Consider the following 17,835-nt stretch of genomic DNA (forward strand, 5'->3'; position numbering starts at 1 on the left):
GTGCAACAACACAGTCTGCTGTTCGTGTCAGTTCTGATCAAATGGTTTAGCCTGCCGAAGTGACTGGGTGAAGCCAGGTCGCTAAATTTGATCAACTCCTTGTGTCGGATTAAGACTCCAACTAAGATCCAAATTTGGAGTGGCAATGTGGTGTGGCAGTGAAAACATGGTGCTCTGAGCACTGACACCCAGGGCTCTGATGTACTTCATCCCTCATTAAGCTTAAGGTCTGTTGATATCTTGCACTTTGGCCAGAGCCCAATCTAACCTGTGTACTAACAGTCAGTGTGTGAGGTCTAAGCTTACATGAACTGTTTTATCAAAAAGGTCAAAGCTCTGGTTCCAGCTCACAAGACAAATTTCCCCAGGACACAAGGAAAACAACCAAAACATCCTCAGCCTGGAAGAGATAAGTCCGGAAGAAGCTCCTTACCTGGGACTTTAAGTTAGTTATCGAGGACTTAAAGCTCTTGACGCTGCTCAACCACATGGCCTTACATCCAGACCACACAACAGGCCGTCCACTAAGCCTCACCACCCTTAGCAACAGTTGCTATGCCCGCCATGCTTTCCAATCACTATATATGCCATTTACAGTGATAATGGTGGCAAACCACTCAAACAAACAATCGGTTTTTGAATTCATACAGAGGCAGGCAAGAGCAAGTTTCTCAGTTCTAGCCAGAGGATTTATCAGCTGTAACTAGCAGAGTTAATTGAAATCATGTCTCCAGCTTCAGCATGTTGCTAGTATTTTAACTCTCATGTTGTCCTCGGGTCAAATTTGACGTGTTTTAAGTTTTTTTATCACAAAAAATGGGCCTTCAAAATAAGCGCTGAAAATATCCACGTTAAAATATAAATCTTCAAAATACAACAACTTCAAAAAAACCCCAAACAAAAGACAAAAATGTGGGAAAAAGCAATTATAGTGTTGGAAAAAACTTTTTTTTTCATGGTTGACGGGAAGACACCACAAGGGAGAAGGGTTACCCTAACCCATTTTTGGGTATTATTATTTTTAATATTAAAAAAAAATTATAGCATGTTTTCCTTTATATGACAGAGGGCAGTGTAAAAATGGGGATGAGAGGAGTGGTATGACACGCAACAAAAGCTGGAAGGACGGAATCAAACTTGCGGTGTTGCGGTCATGTGGCGTGTGCTGTATCCATGCGGCTACAAAGGCGCACCAGGATTGTTTTTAGATGTAACCTAACCTGTTACCCCACAAACTAAATGGAACCTTGTTAGTTAATGATGTGCTCCCTGGCCTTGAAAGTAAGTCTGGGTTAGGTTACAGCTGTGTGGTCTCCCCCCCGAGACAAGAAGCAAAACAAAAAAACCTCCTCACGCTGGAAGACATAAGGCAGGATGAAGCAAAAGCATTTTGAGAGCTGGAGAACCACACTGCACAGTGCCTAGCAATAACATCCAGACCACCCAATTAAACTGCTTGACTGACCTATCACGTAAATCATAGCATATCACATTTAAATGTGAAAAAATGCTACGTACTTAACGTTCATAGAGCCAGGGAACAGCTGTGTTCAATTACATGAGTTATTGTAGTTTCTGGGCATCACTGTCTCCAAAGAAGTATGAGTGAGACGTGAAGAATTGTCTGCTTCCTGTCCTGGTTTTTTGGTTAAAGTAACTATAACCTAATCATCTGAGTATGGACAACACTCCCAACAATTGCAGGCTTTTTTGGAGAATTTCAGGCCAAAGAAAACAGTGTAGCTGAGAAAACCCAGTTTAGAGCTGGCTCGCTAATAGAAAATAGTAAAGCTGCATAAGTGGGTCTTTTACCGGTTTGCAGCGATAGCTAAATCAAACAATCCTAAAATTAAAGTTGCTGAAAGTATTGAAACTGGGTAACCTGAAATCTCAATTGAAGTCCACACTCTGACCTTTCAAAACTAGCTTCAAGATTCAAACTATCACAGAGATTTCTCTCCATGTGACACTTGGACACTATAATAAGTGGAATCCACAGAGAATGGTGAAGGCCTGAGGGCTGAATACATTTGTCCAATTAAACCTCTTTCTAAAATATCCTCACTGTCAAGCATGAAGCCATTCTTTTAAATAGACATTTGGTAAAATGATAACACAGTAGCTGGTTGGAGTACAGAGGCCCTCCACCAAACTGGGGCATGGTGACGCCTCGCTGGGGTTTACTTTCGGTCCCTGCATTCTGGATTTTCTGGAATATGTGGGATATTTATGCAATTATATGCAATGAAGCTGCTTTTGTGACTGAAGTAAACACAACATTTATCAACTTTCTGCTAAGATATTTGGGACTTTTTTGCAACAAAACTGCAGGGATCATGAAATCATTCAAGCCCTGCATTATTTTGCACATAAATCGACAATTTATGCAGCGAAAGTGCGGCGTCTTAGAAAAAATGCGGCCCCCGCATACTTATGCAGACTTTGGCGGATTTTGCACTGAATTATGCGATCGTATAATTCCGTTTTTTCTGGAGGAACTGGCTAATGCACAACACCATGATCCGCTAAATGTATATAATGGCTTATTTAAAGCTATTAAAAAACACAATTCCTGGAATGCAACCTCAAAATACATAACTGTATTCTTATAGAAGCTTGTGCTAAGACCTGCATGTATTTGCTAATAAACAAGAAAGGACATTTCTATCTATAGGTACATAACATCTGGCAGGTAACGCTCCAATAAATATAAATATAAATATAAAGCTGATGCATATTCATAACTGTCTAGCGGTGTGTGAAATAATAGCATGTGACATCCAGTACATGACGGGGTAAGGTCGTCTCTACAGTGAAGTCCAAAGGGACTGAGTGAAAACCTAACCGAGGCAAGCCTGGCTGGAGCCCCCTGGATCCGGGACTTCAAAAACGGGAGCGACCACTTATATTAATAGAATGTCCCCCCATCTCACACAAACACATCAGACGGAAAACTCAGAACAATATTAGCTTGGAGTGTTATGTTTCAGAATATATAATAACATACTTTTTTTTTTTTTTTTTTTTACTTTGACATGCATTAAGCGACACATCCAAACACAGAGCTACATTGGCATTCATTTTGAGTCATGTTTCTAAGTCCAATATTTACTCTCCTTTTAGCTCTGTTTTTGGTCTACCAACTCCTGAGGGAAATATTTGGCTACTTAGCTACTATATGGTAGCATACAGTAGGTTTTTAGAGATGAAAACAGCCGTCTGCTGTGGTACAAAAACAGACTGAATGAACCAAAACAGCAACGTTTTGAGCCAGGCAGCTGAACAAGCTCTGTGAAGTTGGGGCTGGGCGCCCGAGTAGCTCAGTTGGTAGCGCAGGCGCCCATATGTAGAGGTTTACTCCTCGACACAGTGGGCCCGGGCTTGACTCCAACCTGCGGCCCTTTGCTGCATGTCATTTCCCCTCTCTCTCCCCTTTCATTTCTTCAGCTGCTCTCTCAATAAAAGGCCTAAAAATGCCCAAAGAATAATCAAAAAAAAAAAAAAAAGCTGAGCGGAGCTGAAGATTCAGATGATCCTTCTCTGTAGGTTTAGCACTACGGACGTCTTTCACATTGTCTTCAAATTGTCATTAAACATACACTACCGGTCAAAAGTTTGGGTTCACTTACAAATTTCCATTTCACTCCATTATAGACAGGATAGCAGCTGATCTGAGTGGGGGGGGGGGTGATCTTTAATGCAATATCTACATTTCCCGTTATCAGCAACCATTCATCCAATGTTCCAAAGGCACATTCTGTTTACTAATCTGATATCATTTAAAAAAACTAACTAAGAAAACATTGGACAACCCTTATGCAATTTTGTAAGCACATAATGTAATCTAAAAACTGCTGCCCTGGTTAAAAAAACAATGCAACTGATCTCAGCTGGTATTCTGTCTATAATAGAGTGCAATGGAAATTTCTAAGTGACCTCAAACTTTTGACCGGTAGTGTATATCAATTGTAACTGCTATAAAGATACTAGCATGTTGGACTTTGGCCACCGTTGTACTGTAGAATCAATAACCACACAGACTGCTTTTCACTCGCTTTCCTACAAATGTATTCAAATTTGACATTTTCTTACCAAACCAACAGTGATCAAAACATTTTTGAAAGATGCTATAATCACATAAAAATTCTACACAGTGGATTTATTTTAAAAATTTCAATATCTGGGTTGGTCTACCGTAGCTCAATGGTTGAACTCTACAACACAGATGAATGAGAAGTGGCTTTGGTTGCTGTGCCCACTCATCTCCACAGACTTCTAAAGCCACTTACTTCAAAAAGTGGCAAAGACGCGGAAGACCTGCCCTTGTAATCACAGAGCGAGATCTGTCTGTGTTCCTCTGTGACCCACAGATGGACACTGCTTCGCTCTTGTTAACACTGGGAGCCTCGGCTTGCAACGGACTCCTTGATCTCCCAGAAAGCCGCTCCGACCGAGAGTGTTAAGACATAGAGCTCTGTTTCTACTTATTACCAGTCATGGTCTCCCTCTGGCAAAACAACATGAGGGGAAGCAGGGTGGAGACACCCTTGGAGGGAGAGGCTGGAGGTCTAAATTAATCCCACATGTTCCCCAAGAGGAGACTTTCCAGGCGGCCTCGGTTTATTCGGCTGGTGGAGTACAGCGAACTCTGAGAGCACCTTGCTGCACTTCCCCGCACTTTCCACATGAATCCATTTGGCTCAACTTTGGCATCGCAAGGCACAATTTACTTTTGTGACAAGAACCAGAGCTCCAAACAAGCCAGTGCTTTAGAGGAACCAAAAGGACTTTAAATAGTCTCAAACTGCAGTGGGAAACAAAATTAATCTAAATATTCATCCAACTCTATTGATCCAGAGGAGAGATGTCACATTCTGACAAATTAAATTAGAATTCAAAAGAGACCACGAGCAAAACAAACATGTTCAGAGCTTGGAAGAAAGAGGGCGGGCTAATTTTAGAAAGCACTGATTTCTATTAAAACTCAACATGTGCTTGAAAATCATGCAAAGAACATAATGCAATTTGGATTATTCATCACCTGCTGTTGCAGATTAGGATGTCTATGCTTTATTCATTTATGATAAATCATGCTAATCTGAAAACAATGATCGCACCCTGTTGAAGACATAAGGTCTGATGCAGATGGCATTTTACTGGAAATTAGCATTCTGTTACTATTCAAATCCTTCCACAAAACAGGGAACGCATTGTATATACGGTGTGAAAAATGATGCAATGCATTTGTTTTAGTAACACTGAAGCAGTACTTTGCATTCTGGGATTATGTTTTTTGTAAGTACAAGAACAGTAGAAACTGTTGCTCTTCAGTACATGATCCCTAAAATGGACCTTTAAAATCTAATAACTGTAATCATCTTGTAAAGTAGGTGACAGCAATGTTGATTTAGTTAAAAATGACAGTGGATCCTGAAGCTTGATGTAATTTAAAACACCCGTCTGTGTGTGTGTTGCATGCAGAGCAGGCGGTCGCCCTGCTCTGGGATGCATGGTGGACAGCCAGGGAAGGGAATCTGTCAGTATTATCTTAACCTAGTTGTCAAGCAGCGACAGGAGGGCTGGGATGGAATGAGATTAGAAGATGTGGTCTTTTTTTTTTTTCCTCTGGGCCTCTTTCACTCAATCAATACCGACAGAGGCAGTCAGCTCTATGAACGCTCTAAAAGACGAGGTAGTGGTTCAGGATTACCTTCCTCGTCTGTAGAAGTGCCCTTTGTACACTGCTGTTGGGAGAGGAGAGGTGATGATGGTCTATGTACACAGTATGTGACCACAAGTTATTCTATTATCGAGATAGCAAATGAAAAACAACTTTATTTTTCTCCTGGAGTCTTTAAAGGATCTTTGCTGCACTCCAGACCTCAATGGGAAGCACTACTCTACAGCTTACTCTGAGGAGACACAACAGCTGGACATACCTTTGCTCTATAGATATATGGCAGTTCCCTGCCAGGGCGGACAAGACTGTGGTGTGTGTGTGTGTGTGTGTGTGTGTGTGTGTGTGTGTGTGTGTGTGTGTGTGTGTGTGTGTGTTGTGTGTATTAGGAGTTTTGTAATGGTTTGCTCCAAGCCAAAAAGAAACAAAAAAAAAATAAATAGTCCCATTCAGAAGTCCCATCAGAAACACACCAATCCTCATTAGATAAGGACATTTGATCACATCACTGTCAAACTGTCAGCAGCTAAATATATATATATGCGCAATAGAGTTCAGATTCAGACATGTCGAGCTCACGCTTGAGTTAACAGTTCTCCTACGGTCTCCACTGTTTAAAAAGAGACTTTGAGTTTTGATATTAGACTTTCAGAACATTTCAGACAAGTCTACGTCTATTGGCTATGTGAGGCTATAATTAGGTACTGTAGTGCTTTGAGCTAAGACAAAAAAGCTCAATACACAGAATACACCCACTGGGAGAAATCAAGATCAAATGAATTGTTACACTGAACTCTTTCTCACTAAGAGACTCCCTGGAATTCTCTCTAAGACTCCCAATGCCCCTGAACACCACTCAGACTGCACAATAACTAAAGTTTAGTTTCTGATTAGTAATGCTCTACGTTATAAATGGAAATCAACACAGAGCTGATGGATTTGAATAGAAAGTAACTCAGATTGGTGCGGCATGATGGTATCGAAGACACTTCAAAAAGGAGATTGCTTCTGTATTGATGAAATCAGGACATTGGAGGCGGGTCATAACACAGGGACTGCCTGTTTAACACTGAATTAAGTCAGTCACTTTGACTTAGCCGTGGTGGAACAGGGTTTTTGATCACATGGTATCAGCTTTAAAAAAAAGGAAATTCTCAGTTTCTTTCAGCCAGGCGGATTTCACCATGAATGTGGCTACGGTGGCTGCATGGGACAAAATGTCCACTACTTCTCTAGCACGAACACACGCTAAATGGAAAGCTATCCACAGCCTCACACATGTCATGTGTTGAGCCATAAAGGTCAGTCCTTACTTCTCCGTTTACTTTCGTTCAGACTCGGAGACAAGCGTTTTAAATTATTCATATAAAAAAGTCAAGACCTTATAAACCCAAATCTCTACAAGAAAGTGGAAAGTGCAAAATTTTCACAACCCATGGATATATACATATATGGAAAATAGGTTGAAATGAACTAAAATCCTCCTCTAATGCTCTGAAGCGGCAGTAGCAGGGGATTGGTCTACAGGTGGGAAACGTGCCTTGTGGTAAACCATAAACCACAATAAAAATACAATAACATAAATCAGCACACAGGCTAAAAATATGCTGTCTAAAGCAATAAGAGTATAATGTACCAAAAGAAAGTCCATTTATAACCATGGCCTGATCTTCTGCATTAGCTCAAAGAGAAATACTATAATTCTCTGTTTTGTTATTGCCTGTCATATCTTTTAAAAAGGCAAACGTGACACAACCCTGCACTGCAATTGTCAATCTCCAGACCCTCACTTCAAGGTGCTGATGGAAGAGGACATACAGAGGAAATTACATCGTTATCTAATCTGACAAAGCTGCCTCACCGCACAGACCCGCTACTGGGTTTATCCCTAGCGGAAAAAATACAGCAGTTATCTCGACGAACCAGGAGTCTGCGCCACATGGATTTTATGAATAAGCAGAGGGAGCGTGTACGTCTATTGGCTACTTCTGGCCCGGTCAAGATAATCAAGTCTTATCCTCAGTGTGACATGAGGATCGCTCCTTATCCACCTAAGCTGAGGGGCTGGAACTTAATGCTGTGACAGCGTGTCAGGACAGAGTAGTAATATATATGGATAGACTGGTTATCAGCTCTGGACGACTATCGGGCTGGTTTTTGGCAGTTTGCAGATTATCTGTATCAGTGTTTTATTTGCCCGATAACCAATAAAGTTCATAATTTATAAATGTTCTACCATGGCTCGGCTACAGCTCCGTGTCAGTTTCACCCACCATTGAGTCGGATTTAATGTCCCGCCCACAACACTATCGGACTATCTGCTACTGGTTTCTCATTTATTAAATAATCGTTAAAACATTTAAACACAGTTTTGTATTGGAGTTTTTAACATTCCAAAATCTTAATTTTGACTTAAAGATTTAAATTTTTACTGTAAATGCATATCGGTTATCAGTTTCATTAACTACTAAAATCAATATCGTCTTGGAAAACCAGTATCGTCCGATCCCTAGTAATATGTAATCCAATCCTGAAGACGACTACTGATCAGCGTTGCCTTCACCCTTGTATTGTCTCCCCGTTGACCATGCAACTTCTAGTTTTTCTGGGTCAAAATTAAAAATGAAAACCTGAAGACACTTTTACCGCTTTCTCCGGTGTTTCCCTGCGCTTTTTGGGACATTTCTGTTGTTTTTTCTGACACTTCTGTCACTTTTCTCAACGTCCTTTTATGAAAGAAGAATTCTTCAAAAATGCCTTAAAATTAAACAAAACACCCAAATTAAATACATGTAGTGAGCTGATCATTTATATTACTCGTGAAGAACGTTGTGCGGAACCATTCACGTTATTTCTTTTGGACATTTTGTTTGAAAGAAACCCAAATTTCTGATATAGAATCTTTTTGAAAATGAGTCAAATTTGACCCGAGGACAACAGAAGGGCTAAGGACCTAAGGTGTCCTGCTCTCGTGAAAGTCATGGATATTTTACAGGGTTAAAGTTGTGCAAGCATGTTACAAGAGTCCTGTTTATGTCTCAGGATGCCGTGCATGAGCATCCCTTCAGGGAGGCTGAGACTCTCTGGTTTCTTGCTTTGATAGATGCTTGTTCAAGCAGAGACACTGAAAGAGCTACAAGCATATTCATAACATGTCGATGGGTAATTTCACCCTTCTGAGAAACACTTTGCTCTTGCCACATCTAAAACTTGGCAATACATCCTCGATCCCACATTAAAATAAACAAACTAAACCCAAATCAGTCCCAATGTTGTATGAGCATATTTAAAACAGGCAGCCAAGAAGGCCTGGCTCCCGCACCGAGCATAAACAGGCCGGGTTAAACCAGCAGGTCATTTAACTACAGTCAAACACGGGGCGGCTCGCAGCCACTACTGCCACACAGGAGGGAGGCATTCATAGTTACGAGCTTCGTCACAGAACTCTTCGACAAAAAGAGGACAGCAGCTCTGCGTACATACTCACACGCAGGACGTGGATGAGGATCACCGCACCAACATTTGATTCTGCTTTTAGCAATTCAATTAATAAAACACAACAACAAAGAACAAAGTTACATAGACCAGAGTGACGAGGGGACAGGTGAACACAGACTTTGTGATTTTGAACACCTCTGGCCATGTGCTGAATGTTCAGAATACATAAATAGGAAAAATAAAATCATGTTTGTGGGACTTATCACATTATAAGCATTCAAATCAGATTTTGTTTTTCATTTAAAAAAGTGTTTGATAAAGGGACCCCACAGTAATATCCCTCAATTGAAGAAATATTTTCCACAAAAGAGTTTAATATCAGATCTGTCCAGAAAATAAAAGAGACTGGCCGGCCACCGGCGAGGAGAGCTCCAGTGCTGCTGCGCCGATAGGCAGTCTGCAGTAACCCAGCTTTGACTAACCGGTCCTACCAGACTCTGGTCCACTAGCCCGGGCCTACCAGACTCTGGTCCACTAGCCCGGGCCTACCAGAATCTGGTCCACTAGCCCGGTCCTACCAGACTCTGGTCCACTAGCCCGGTTCTACCAGAATCTGGTCCACTAGCCCGGGCCTACCAGACTCTGGTCCACTAGCCCGGTTCTACCAGAATCTGGTCCACTAGCCCGGGCCTACCAGACTCTGGTCCACTAGCCCGGGCCTACCAAACTCTGGTAGATTAGCCCGGTCCTACCAGACTCTGGTCCACTAGCCCGGGCCTACCAGACTCTGGTCCACTAACCCGGTCCTACCAAACTCTGGTAGATTAGCCCGGTCTTACCAGACTCTGGTCCACTAGTCCGGTCCTACCAGAATCTGACATAGACTCCTTTTCTTAGCATCAGTATCTCTGTATCCTTATTTCTTATGCCGCATTCCCATGCCAAGGCTCTGCTGAACTCAACAAGGGGGTAAGCAAGCATCCAGAATGCGTACCTCCTATGGGGAAATTCTGAGGCTAACCAGCCATCACCTTCCGCTAGCATTCCATTGACTCCCATTCATTTCGACAGCAAATAACTTTACATCTGAAGCTTTTAAAGACTATTTGTCCATGTGGGTTGTTGAGAGAACACGTACAGGAAAAGCTATTCACGTTTGATGGCATGGATACTTCATAGTGGCAGTGATTTTTGAGTAAACACTTATCACGACATAACAAGTCTTACTGTGTAAACAGAACTATTCGCGTAACACGTGAAAATGGCTACTTATATCCATTGAAGGTCGCACATATGATCAGGTTGGAGACCTAAAAGGTACGAAGGAGCAATATCTCCGCTCTTCCGATATTGAACAACTCTGAACTCTGAACTCAAATAGGAAATACCTTTAAAATCTCGACCAGAACCTCTGAGCGGAGCCTAAATGCAAAACAATGACTCGTTAGGATCTGAATGAAGTCCGACTCAATGGATATCCAGTGAAAAGGAGGAAACAGATGTGGAAGCTGAAGATTAGATCCTGACAGGCCTGTTCTCATACAGCTCTGCTCTAAGCCTGGTGGCTCCACCGCTCACGCCTCTCTCATAATTCACCTTTACACAACAAAAACTGCTCAACAGAGGTCTTGTCCACATGATCAATTGATACCTTTCACACATCTATCCATGCATACTCCAAAGGAGTATGGACTATTAGTCTCAGCAACAAAAGATAATGGTCACCCTGGCAGTTCTGTTTCCTGAACAGGTTATCCTTTTGGCAGTGATAAAGCCATCCTGAGGAATTACTTAAAAAGGTAAAAAGAAAGCTTCTTCAGTGAGACACAGCAAGACGCCTAAGCTACTGTATAATAGAATCTCGCTGTAGACCCAGATAAGGCTGGGATAATATTATGATGGCTAAACCATGACTAAAAGCTTAATTCATCATCCGTATTTTTGTGATGAGTTGTGGTCATGCTGTGTGCAGATATAAATAATTCTGTACTAATGTGTTCTAATTCAATCGCGGTGGGAAATACAAACTGTCAGGCGTCAGTAAGCCAAAAACAGTAACACACTGTGCGTGTGTGTTTGTGTGTGTGTGCCAGTGCTGGCCCCAAGTCTCATCCTCCATTGCCCATATGACACCAAGTGGCCTGCTGGCAACAGTGAGACCTGTAACACACTGCGGCCTAGGAATAAAAAAAGATCTGGGTCCCTGGCACTCAGCTGTACTTGAGCATACAGTATGTGAGGGACTAGTCCTTTAGATTTAACCCCTGCACATCTAAGCTTGTGACTACCAAAATAGAAATGTAAAATGTTTCTACTTTGGCACTTGTTGTACATTATTCTGGTTAAGACATTTTAAATATCATACCACGAGGCTAGACTGGGTCCAACATGATACACTCTATAAGAATGAGGAAATTTGGCCTAGTTTGGATGTGCACTGCTCCCCAGGGGGTTCCATTATACGGGACTCAATCCTCTAGACCTTTTACTGGGAAAAGAAGGAGCAAAGTCCTAATCCTCACCCTTGAACCATCTGCTGGGAGGATGAACGTTAATGTGTAGCCTGATCTGAACCCCAACAAAAGAACAACTTATATAGAGGCTATACTGTATATTTGTTAAACCTCTGTGCAGCATCAATTCTAACTTCTGCTATTTGCGAACAATATGGCTGATGCAGATCTCTTATTAAATCATAACACATTCATTCAACACTAAAACTTGTAAATCAGGCCATTTGTTCATGCAAAGCCCTAGACATTACACCAAGGAGTGCTGGTACTTCCTACCGATGCTACACGCAAACACCATATGTTTCCTTCAGTCTCGGTCACTGCCCGGGGACTGGGGGTGCCAAACCTTTCAGGGTGCAGTTTAACCATTTTTCTGTGTCTTCCTGCATTTTCTTGTTCATAAAATTAGCAAAGAACACACTCTGTATCTTATATGGCTCTGTGTCTAAAAGCAATGAATGATTTAATGGTACAAACACACACACACACAACCTTAGATCAACAACAGCTCTTACAGTATTTGGAATACAAATATGTGTTAGAAATGATAGAAACATCATCTACACACCCAATGTTCCCATTAACCACAGCAACATAAGATGAAGAAAGTCCTTCTGCAGATAACGCGACTCTGCACAGGCTAAAGGTTGGATGATATATCCCTATAGTCCTCAGTCCAGGTCAGAGGTTTCCAACATGTATTTCACGCCCCCCCCCCCCCCCCCCCCCCCCAACCCACACACACACACACACCCACACACACACACACCACACACACACACACACACACACCACACACCACACACACCCCCACACCACACCACACCACACACCACACACACCACACACACACCCACACACACTCCCACTCCTATGAGTTCCTTGCAGATGTGAGAGTGAGCTGATAATTTCACTGAAAACCTACTCACCTGGGGGTTGGAGCATGTACTGTACTGTATGTGGGAATGATGATTCAGACCAGATGCATCACTCTCTTTCTCTCTCTCTCTCTCTCACTCACTCACTCACTCACTCACTCACCCTCTCTCTCTGCTCTTATCTCCCTCTGTATGTGATGGCTCTATATTAGATTGATATCACTAACTTACTCTTTCATCAGATGGAGGGGTCTGGGACAATGCTGACTACAGGATGTGATCATCCTGATTGCAGCTGGTGTGTGGATGAACCACTTATAGAAATTCATAGAAGTGCATTAATATCAGCTTTTAAGAGAGTAAAAGGACCCGTTTGGAACTGGTCAGAGGTCGCAGATAATCCCCAATGTCCCTCCAAAGGCTGCTGGATAGGCTATGTATAGGGTGACACATAGACGCCACACAGCCTAGCTGGGGACTCCTGCAGGACTCCACTTTGGGAACCGTTACCCCAGACTTAGAGGGATTCTAATGCCTCTTGATGGGTTGTGTGAGTATTAAACACAACCGCCTGCCGGGCCAGTGCAACCATTTTAATTGCATCAACAACTGCCTGCGGCATTTCTTCAATGGAAAGTGAGTAACTGCGGCCCAAACTGTGGTCTCCTGCACGGTTACAGCGTTGTTAAACTTACATGGTTTATTGGAAGTTTACCTTGCAGGTATTACGGCGAAATGGTGTGTGTGTGTGTGTGTGTGTGTGTGTGTGTGTGTGTGTGTGTGTGTGTGTGTGTGTGTGTGTGTGTGTGTGTGTGTGTGTGTGTGTGAGGCTGCACGGGAAGCGTTGGGATAGAAATACTTATAGAAAATCACTTCTTCTACCTGAAGTGACTGAATCCACCCATGCAAACTTTGAACTGCAAATCCACTCATGTCTGTGTAATCTGGATGCACACGCGCGCGCGCGCGCACACACACACACACACACGCACACAAACCCGCAACGAATGAGAAGCGATGCAAACTTACGTGAAGACGAAAAATAAAGTGGTCGATCCCACAAGGAGTGTGGCAGCAGTGGACACTGGGATGTATTTGGTGGGTTTAAATCTCTTTCCAGCGCTGTTGGGCATTCTGTAATTTCCACATTCCTCAATTATTTATTCCGATTGGAGTCGCATGTAGAAAAAAGATCCAGTGTGCAGTGTATCGTCCTTTCTGTGGCTATTAAAAGGTGCAACCGGTCCGTCTGGGCTGTCGCTGAAGCCGCATAGATCCTGAAATAGAGAGGCAGGAATACAGATCTCAGCTCACTCGAAGCCTGGAAATCCCACCCTTCCAATCCAGCCCACTGCTGAGGTCACTGAACCGCTGAAAAGGTGGAGCCTGTGTGCAAACCCTGCAAGAGTCTCCAGAAGAAAATGATCGGAGCGACAACGTTGATTAGCTTGCATTTAACGCTTTCGTCCGAAAGTAGTCTGTAGTCTCTGCTCTCTTCTTTTTTTAACCAGGATATTTCACGAATGTAAAGAAAAACTAGGCCTACTTTTCTCGCAACATGCTCACAGACCCAATAATGTAGCAATAAAAGAATGTAACATAAAGCTGTTTTATTGTTTTGGAAGCTGTTCTCTCGGCGGAGAGAGCAACACCAAACTTCATTGAAAATCTTGCAGTTTGATGTTCCTTTACTGCTTACCTACGCGCGTGCACGTGTACAGCAGGCATAGTTACTCTGGCAAATAGTCGACTTCCCCTCTAGCATTCGGTGTGGTTATTTTATACCAAAAAAGGTATTTAATGGCTTAAATGACTCTTCCCATGCCGGTCACAGCCCTACCATCAACAAGAAAGCAGGGGCGGCGTGAAGTTCAGAAGCTAGCGTGGCCCCGCTGACATGTTGAATGGACTTCATAGTACTTAGTACTCCATAGACAGTTAAAGACATTACCCGGGCCAGTCCGCTGTACTGCTGTGGATTTAGGGGCTAGAGCGCCCTCAAGTGGCACATGTCGGGACTTACAACCATCGCGCGAGGTGTGGAGCGGAAGTCGTCATCGTTGCGGTGTTTATTTTTATTTTTTTTTATTCAATGCTTTCAGAATCAGAATCAGAAATACTGTTTTGATTCCCGAAGGGTAACTCTGTGTTACAGTTGCTCAGATATTAGAAGTATAAGAAATATAAATAAAGAAATATAAGGAGTCTGGATATTTACATAGTTAAAGGTATATAAGATACAGTATTTAATAAATAACATAATTAAGGTGTTGCAATGGTGAAAAGTAATAATAATATTAATAATAGTAGCAGTTGAGTATTGCACACATTTCCAATACAAAGCAGGCATTTTTACATCTCTTAACCCTTGTGTTACCTTCCAGGGTCAAAAGGGACAAAAATATGACATTTTAGTCTCTTTTTCAGATTTTTTTTTTTTAAGTTTTCACCAACTCTACCTTGGTCAATAACCCTCATTTATATAGAATTATACTTAATATTTGAGTTAAAAAGAGAAATTTTGAATTATTTTGACTAATAGTTAACATCAGAGGAAGGAAAGTGATCAGTTGTATTTGCAATGAGCTTTGTAAGGAATCCAATCCATTTTTTGCGGTAATTTGGTTAAAAAGAAACTCATATTTCAGATATAGACCTTTTTTAAATGGGTCAAATTTGACATTTCACAAGTTATTCTAAGCAGCATACACATAAAATGTAGGAAATTACAAAAATAAAAACAATAAGAAAACCCTATGAAACAATACAAATGAGACTATGAAATATATTATGATACATTGAAATGCACTTCTAAATTAACAAAAATGAATAAGACGGAGAGCTTTAATCAATACAAACGTTAAGTAATTCAACAAGTCTCAAGGCACTTCTTTTTTCCAGAGGGCTATGATGCATAAAAGGGATAAAGCTGAGATATTCAGCTTATCCTGAAAAACAGGTTGAATTACTCTCAGATATTTGCATTGAAGTTCAACCCCAAACACAGAGATGTTCATGCAATGCACATTTTCTCCTTTTTTCAAAGTGTCAAAGCACAAACCCCCCCCCTACAAGCCACATCCACAAACAACATCTCCCATGGAGCACTGCACGAATCTCCTGGAAGTCAAGTACCAAGCCGCAATTGTAAATACTAACAAAACAACAACAAAAAATACCAGAATGAATAGATAGAGAAATAAAGAGAAATGGGAAGGAAAAGGCAAATTCAGACATAGACAAAGACAGACTTCTACTAATAGACTCTACTTGTGTACTACACATCACCTTCCCTGGCCACAGAAGAATGTGCTTCATCAAAGAGGATTTCTACCAGATCGCAGGTAGCGTGAATGACAGATTACAAAAAAGTGTTACACAGTCACATGATGCTCAGACTATTGAGCGTTACAGCGTTCCCTAATGTCATTGGTGCACTGGACTGCACACAGATCTGCATTAAACGCCCCTGAGGAGCCCATGAGGGACCGCTGCTACTCTCAGTTCTTTTAAATCAAGGCTGAAGACCTTTCTTTTTGATGCTGCCTTTCTTTAAATGACTGCTCATTTCTTTAAATTTCTTATGGTGCACTGTAACTTTTATTCTTGTGTTTTATGTGTCTATTTTTTTAACTGTCTATTCATGTGTTTTATCGGTTTTTAATGCTTATGATTTTTAACTGTTTTTACTTGTGTTTTATCTGTTTAACTGATTTTGTGTAAAGCACTTTGAATTGCCCTGTTGCTGAAATGTGCTCTACAGATAAAGCTGCCTTGCCTTGCCTTGCCTTAAACGCCCCCCAGGGGTCCACGAGGGAGATTATCTCAACAGAAAATCCTTCCACAGTATCAATGTTCAGGTAAAAAAGAATTTTGTTAGGCTACTGTCAACTAGCCAAATGTATTCTGTGCATTAAATCTACTGAATAGGCAACATTGCATTGTTTCAGATGATCTGGGATGCTGCCTATATCATTAGTAGGCTAATGTAGAGACAAGGAGGCCTAGGTCCGTCCATGACTCCTAAGTTTTTAGGTCCGGTACAATTTCCCAGTGACCATTTCTCTGGCGGTCTCCTGGGAGACAAGGGTTTTGCCTGTGAGACGTACCTTCTCACCCCCCTCGCAGACCCGCAGACAGCAGCACAGCATGGATACAGTCTTGCCCATGCAAGAACAAGGGCCCAAATTGAGTTGGCATTTGGCCTTTTTAATCCCGCTTTTTGGGGGCTCCACACCCGAGGGTCGCCCCGGGGCAGGGCCGTGAATCACTGTCCCGCCTCGTCCTTTCCCGTCCCATCAAATTTCCGTCAGGGGAAAGGGAAAGGGTCCCGCCGGCACGGAATTGGCTGACAAAGCACTGTTTCCCCAAAGGGGGGGCAGAGGGCAAGCATCATTATTTTAGATTGTTTCACTGTTGTAAGGGAAATTTCTGAAAACCAAAGATTTTAATTAATTTTTCAAAAATTCTTCAAGCCTTAAAGGGGATTGGGGTTCCGTACGTCTCAGGGTCTTTGTAGGAGACAAGGATTTTTTGACTTGCTTTTCCCCACCCAAAGGGTAGAATGGAGGAAGAAACAGTTCCTGAAAAGGTGTTTTTTTAAACACCAGGGCGGCCAGAGCCATCGAGACAAGTGCCCTTTTTTGTAAGATAAATGACCGGTCAAGACACTTTGGGCACCGAGGGAAGTTCGAAACGAAGAGTCCAAGTTGCCCGAGGGCCACTGATTTATGTTTGAGATTAAAAAGGTTTTTAAACAGGGTTTTTTTTCCCCGGGGGGGACTGAAAAAAGAAGTGTATTAATTTTTATTTACCGAAGTGGGTTCACTTGTTCTTGTTGCATGTGAAAAGCCCTTCTCGTCATTTTTTTGATTGTTCTCTCGAGAAAATAATTAAACTCTTTCACCGAATATCCAAACTTTTAATCCAGTCTACAGCCTGTCTTTATTTTGTTTCAACAAGGTCTCTCCTTCATTCACAAATTCCTCCCTCGCTAAACAGAAACTTCCACAACACTGTCTTGTCCTTCTCTAATAAAAGATCATCTCCTTAATATGTATGCCTAATGTTTTTTTTAAGTAGTAGATTACTTTGGTTTCCTAACCTTCTCAATTTTAGTCTCACATCACTGGACCAATAACTTGGCCTATGTAGTGTAGTGAACATTCATCACCCAGGGAACACAACAATGCTTCTTCATCTTTTAATTTTGGTGCTGTCACTTGTGAGCTTGGAGCTTGGAAGAGAGAGAAAAACAACATGATTGATACAGACATGCTTACAGTGTGTATTGGAGTCACTTCATTTTCTTGTTTCAGTATCTCAAGAT

At 41.9% G+C, this 17,835-nt stretch overlaps 1 protein-coding gene across 2 annotated transcripts in view; it reads right to left on the reverse strand.

Moving 5' to 3' along the window:
• The window catches only part of zdhhc8b (zDHHC palmitoyltransferase 8b), a 92,342-nt gene extending 78,452 nt beyond the window's left edge, over nt 1–13,890 (reverse strand). For both annotated transcript variants that reach the window (XR_004332074.1, XM_032516288.1), the window contains exon 1: nt 13,536–13,890. Coding sequence is in view for 1 of the 2 variants with exons in the window: in XM_032516288.1 (XP_032372179.1) it covers nt 13,536–13,639 (104 nt within the window). In the remaining variant the exon portion in view is untranslated. The remainder of the gene's footprint in view (nt 1–13,535) is intronic.
• Between the last annotated feature and the right edge of the window lie 3,945 nt (nt 13,891–17,835).

The sequence above is a fragment of the Etheostoma spectabile genome, chromosome 5, assembly GCF_008692095.1.
Source record: "Etheostoma spectabile isolate EspeVRDwgs_2016 chromosome 5, UIUC_Espe_1.0, whole genome shotgun sequence".
NCBI classification, from domain to species: domain Eukaryota; kingdom Metazoa; phylum Chordata; class Actinopteri; order Perciformes; family Percidae; genus Etheostoma; species Etheostoma spectabile.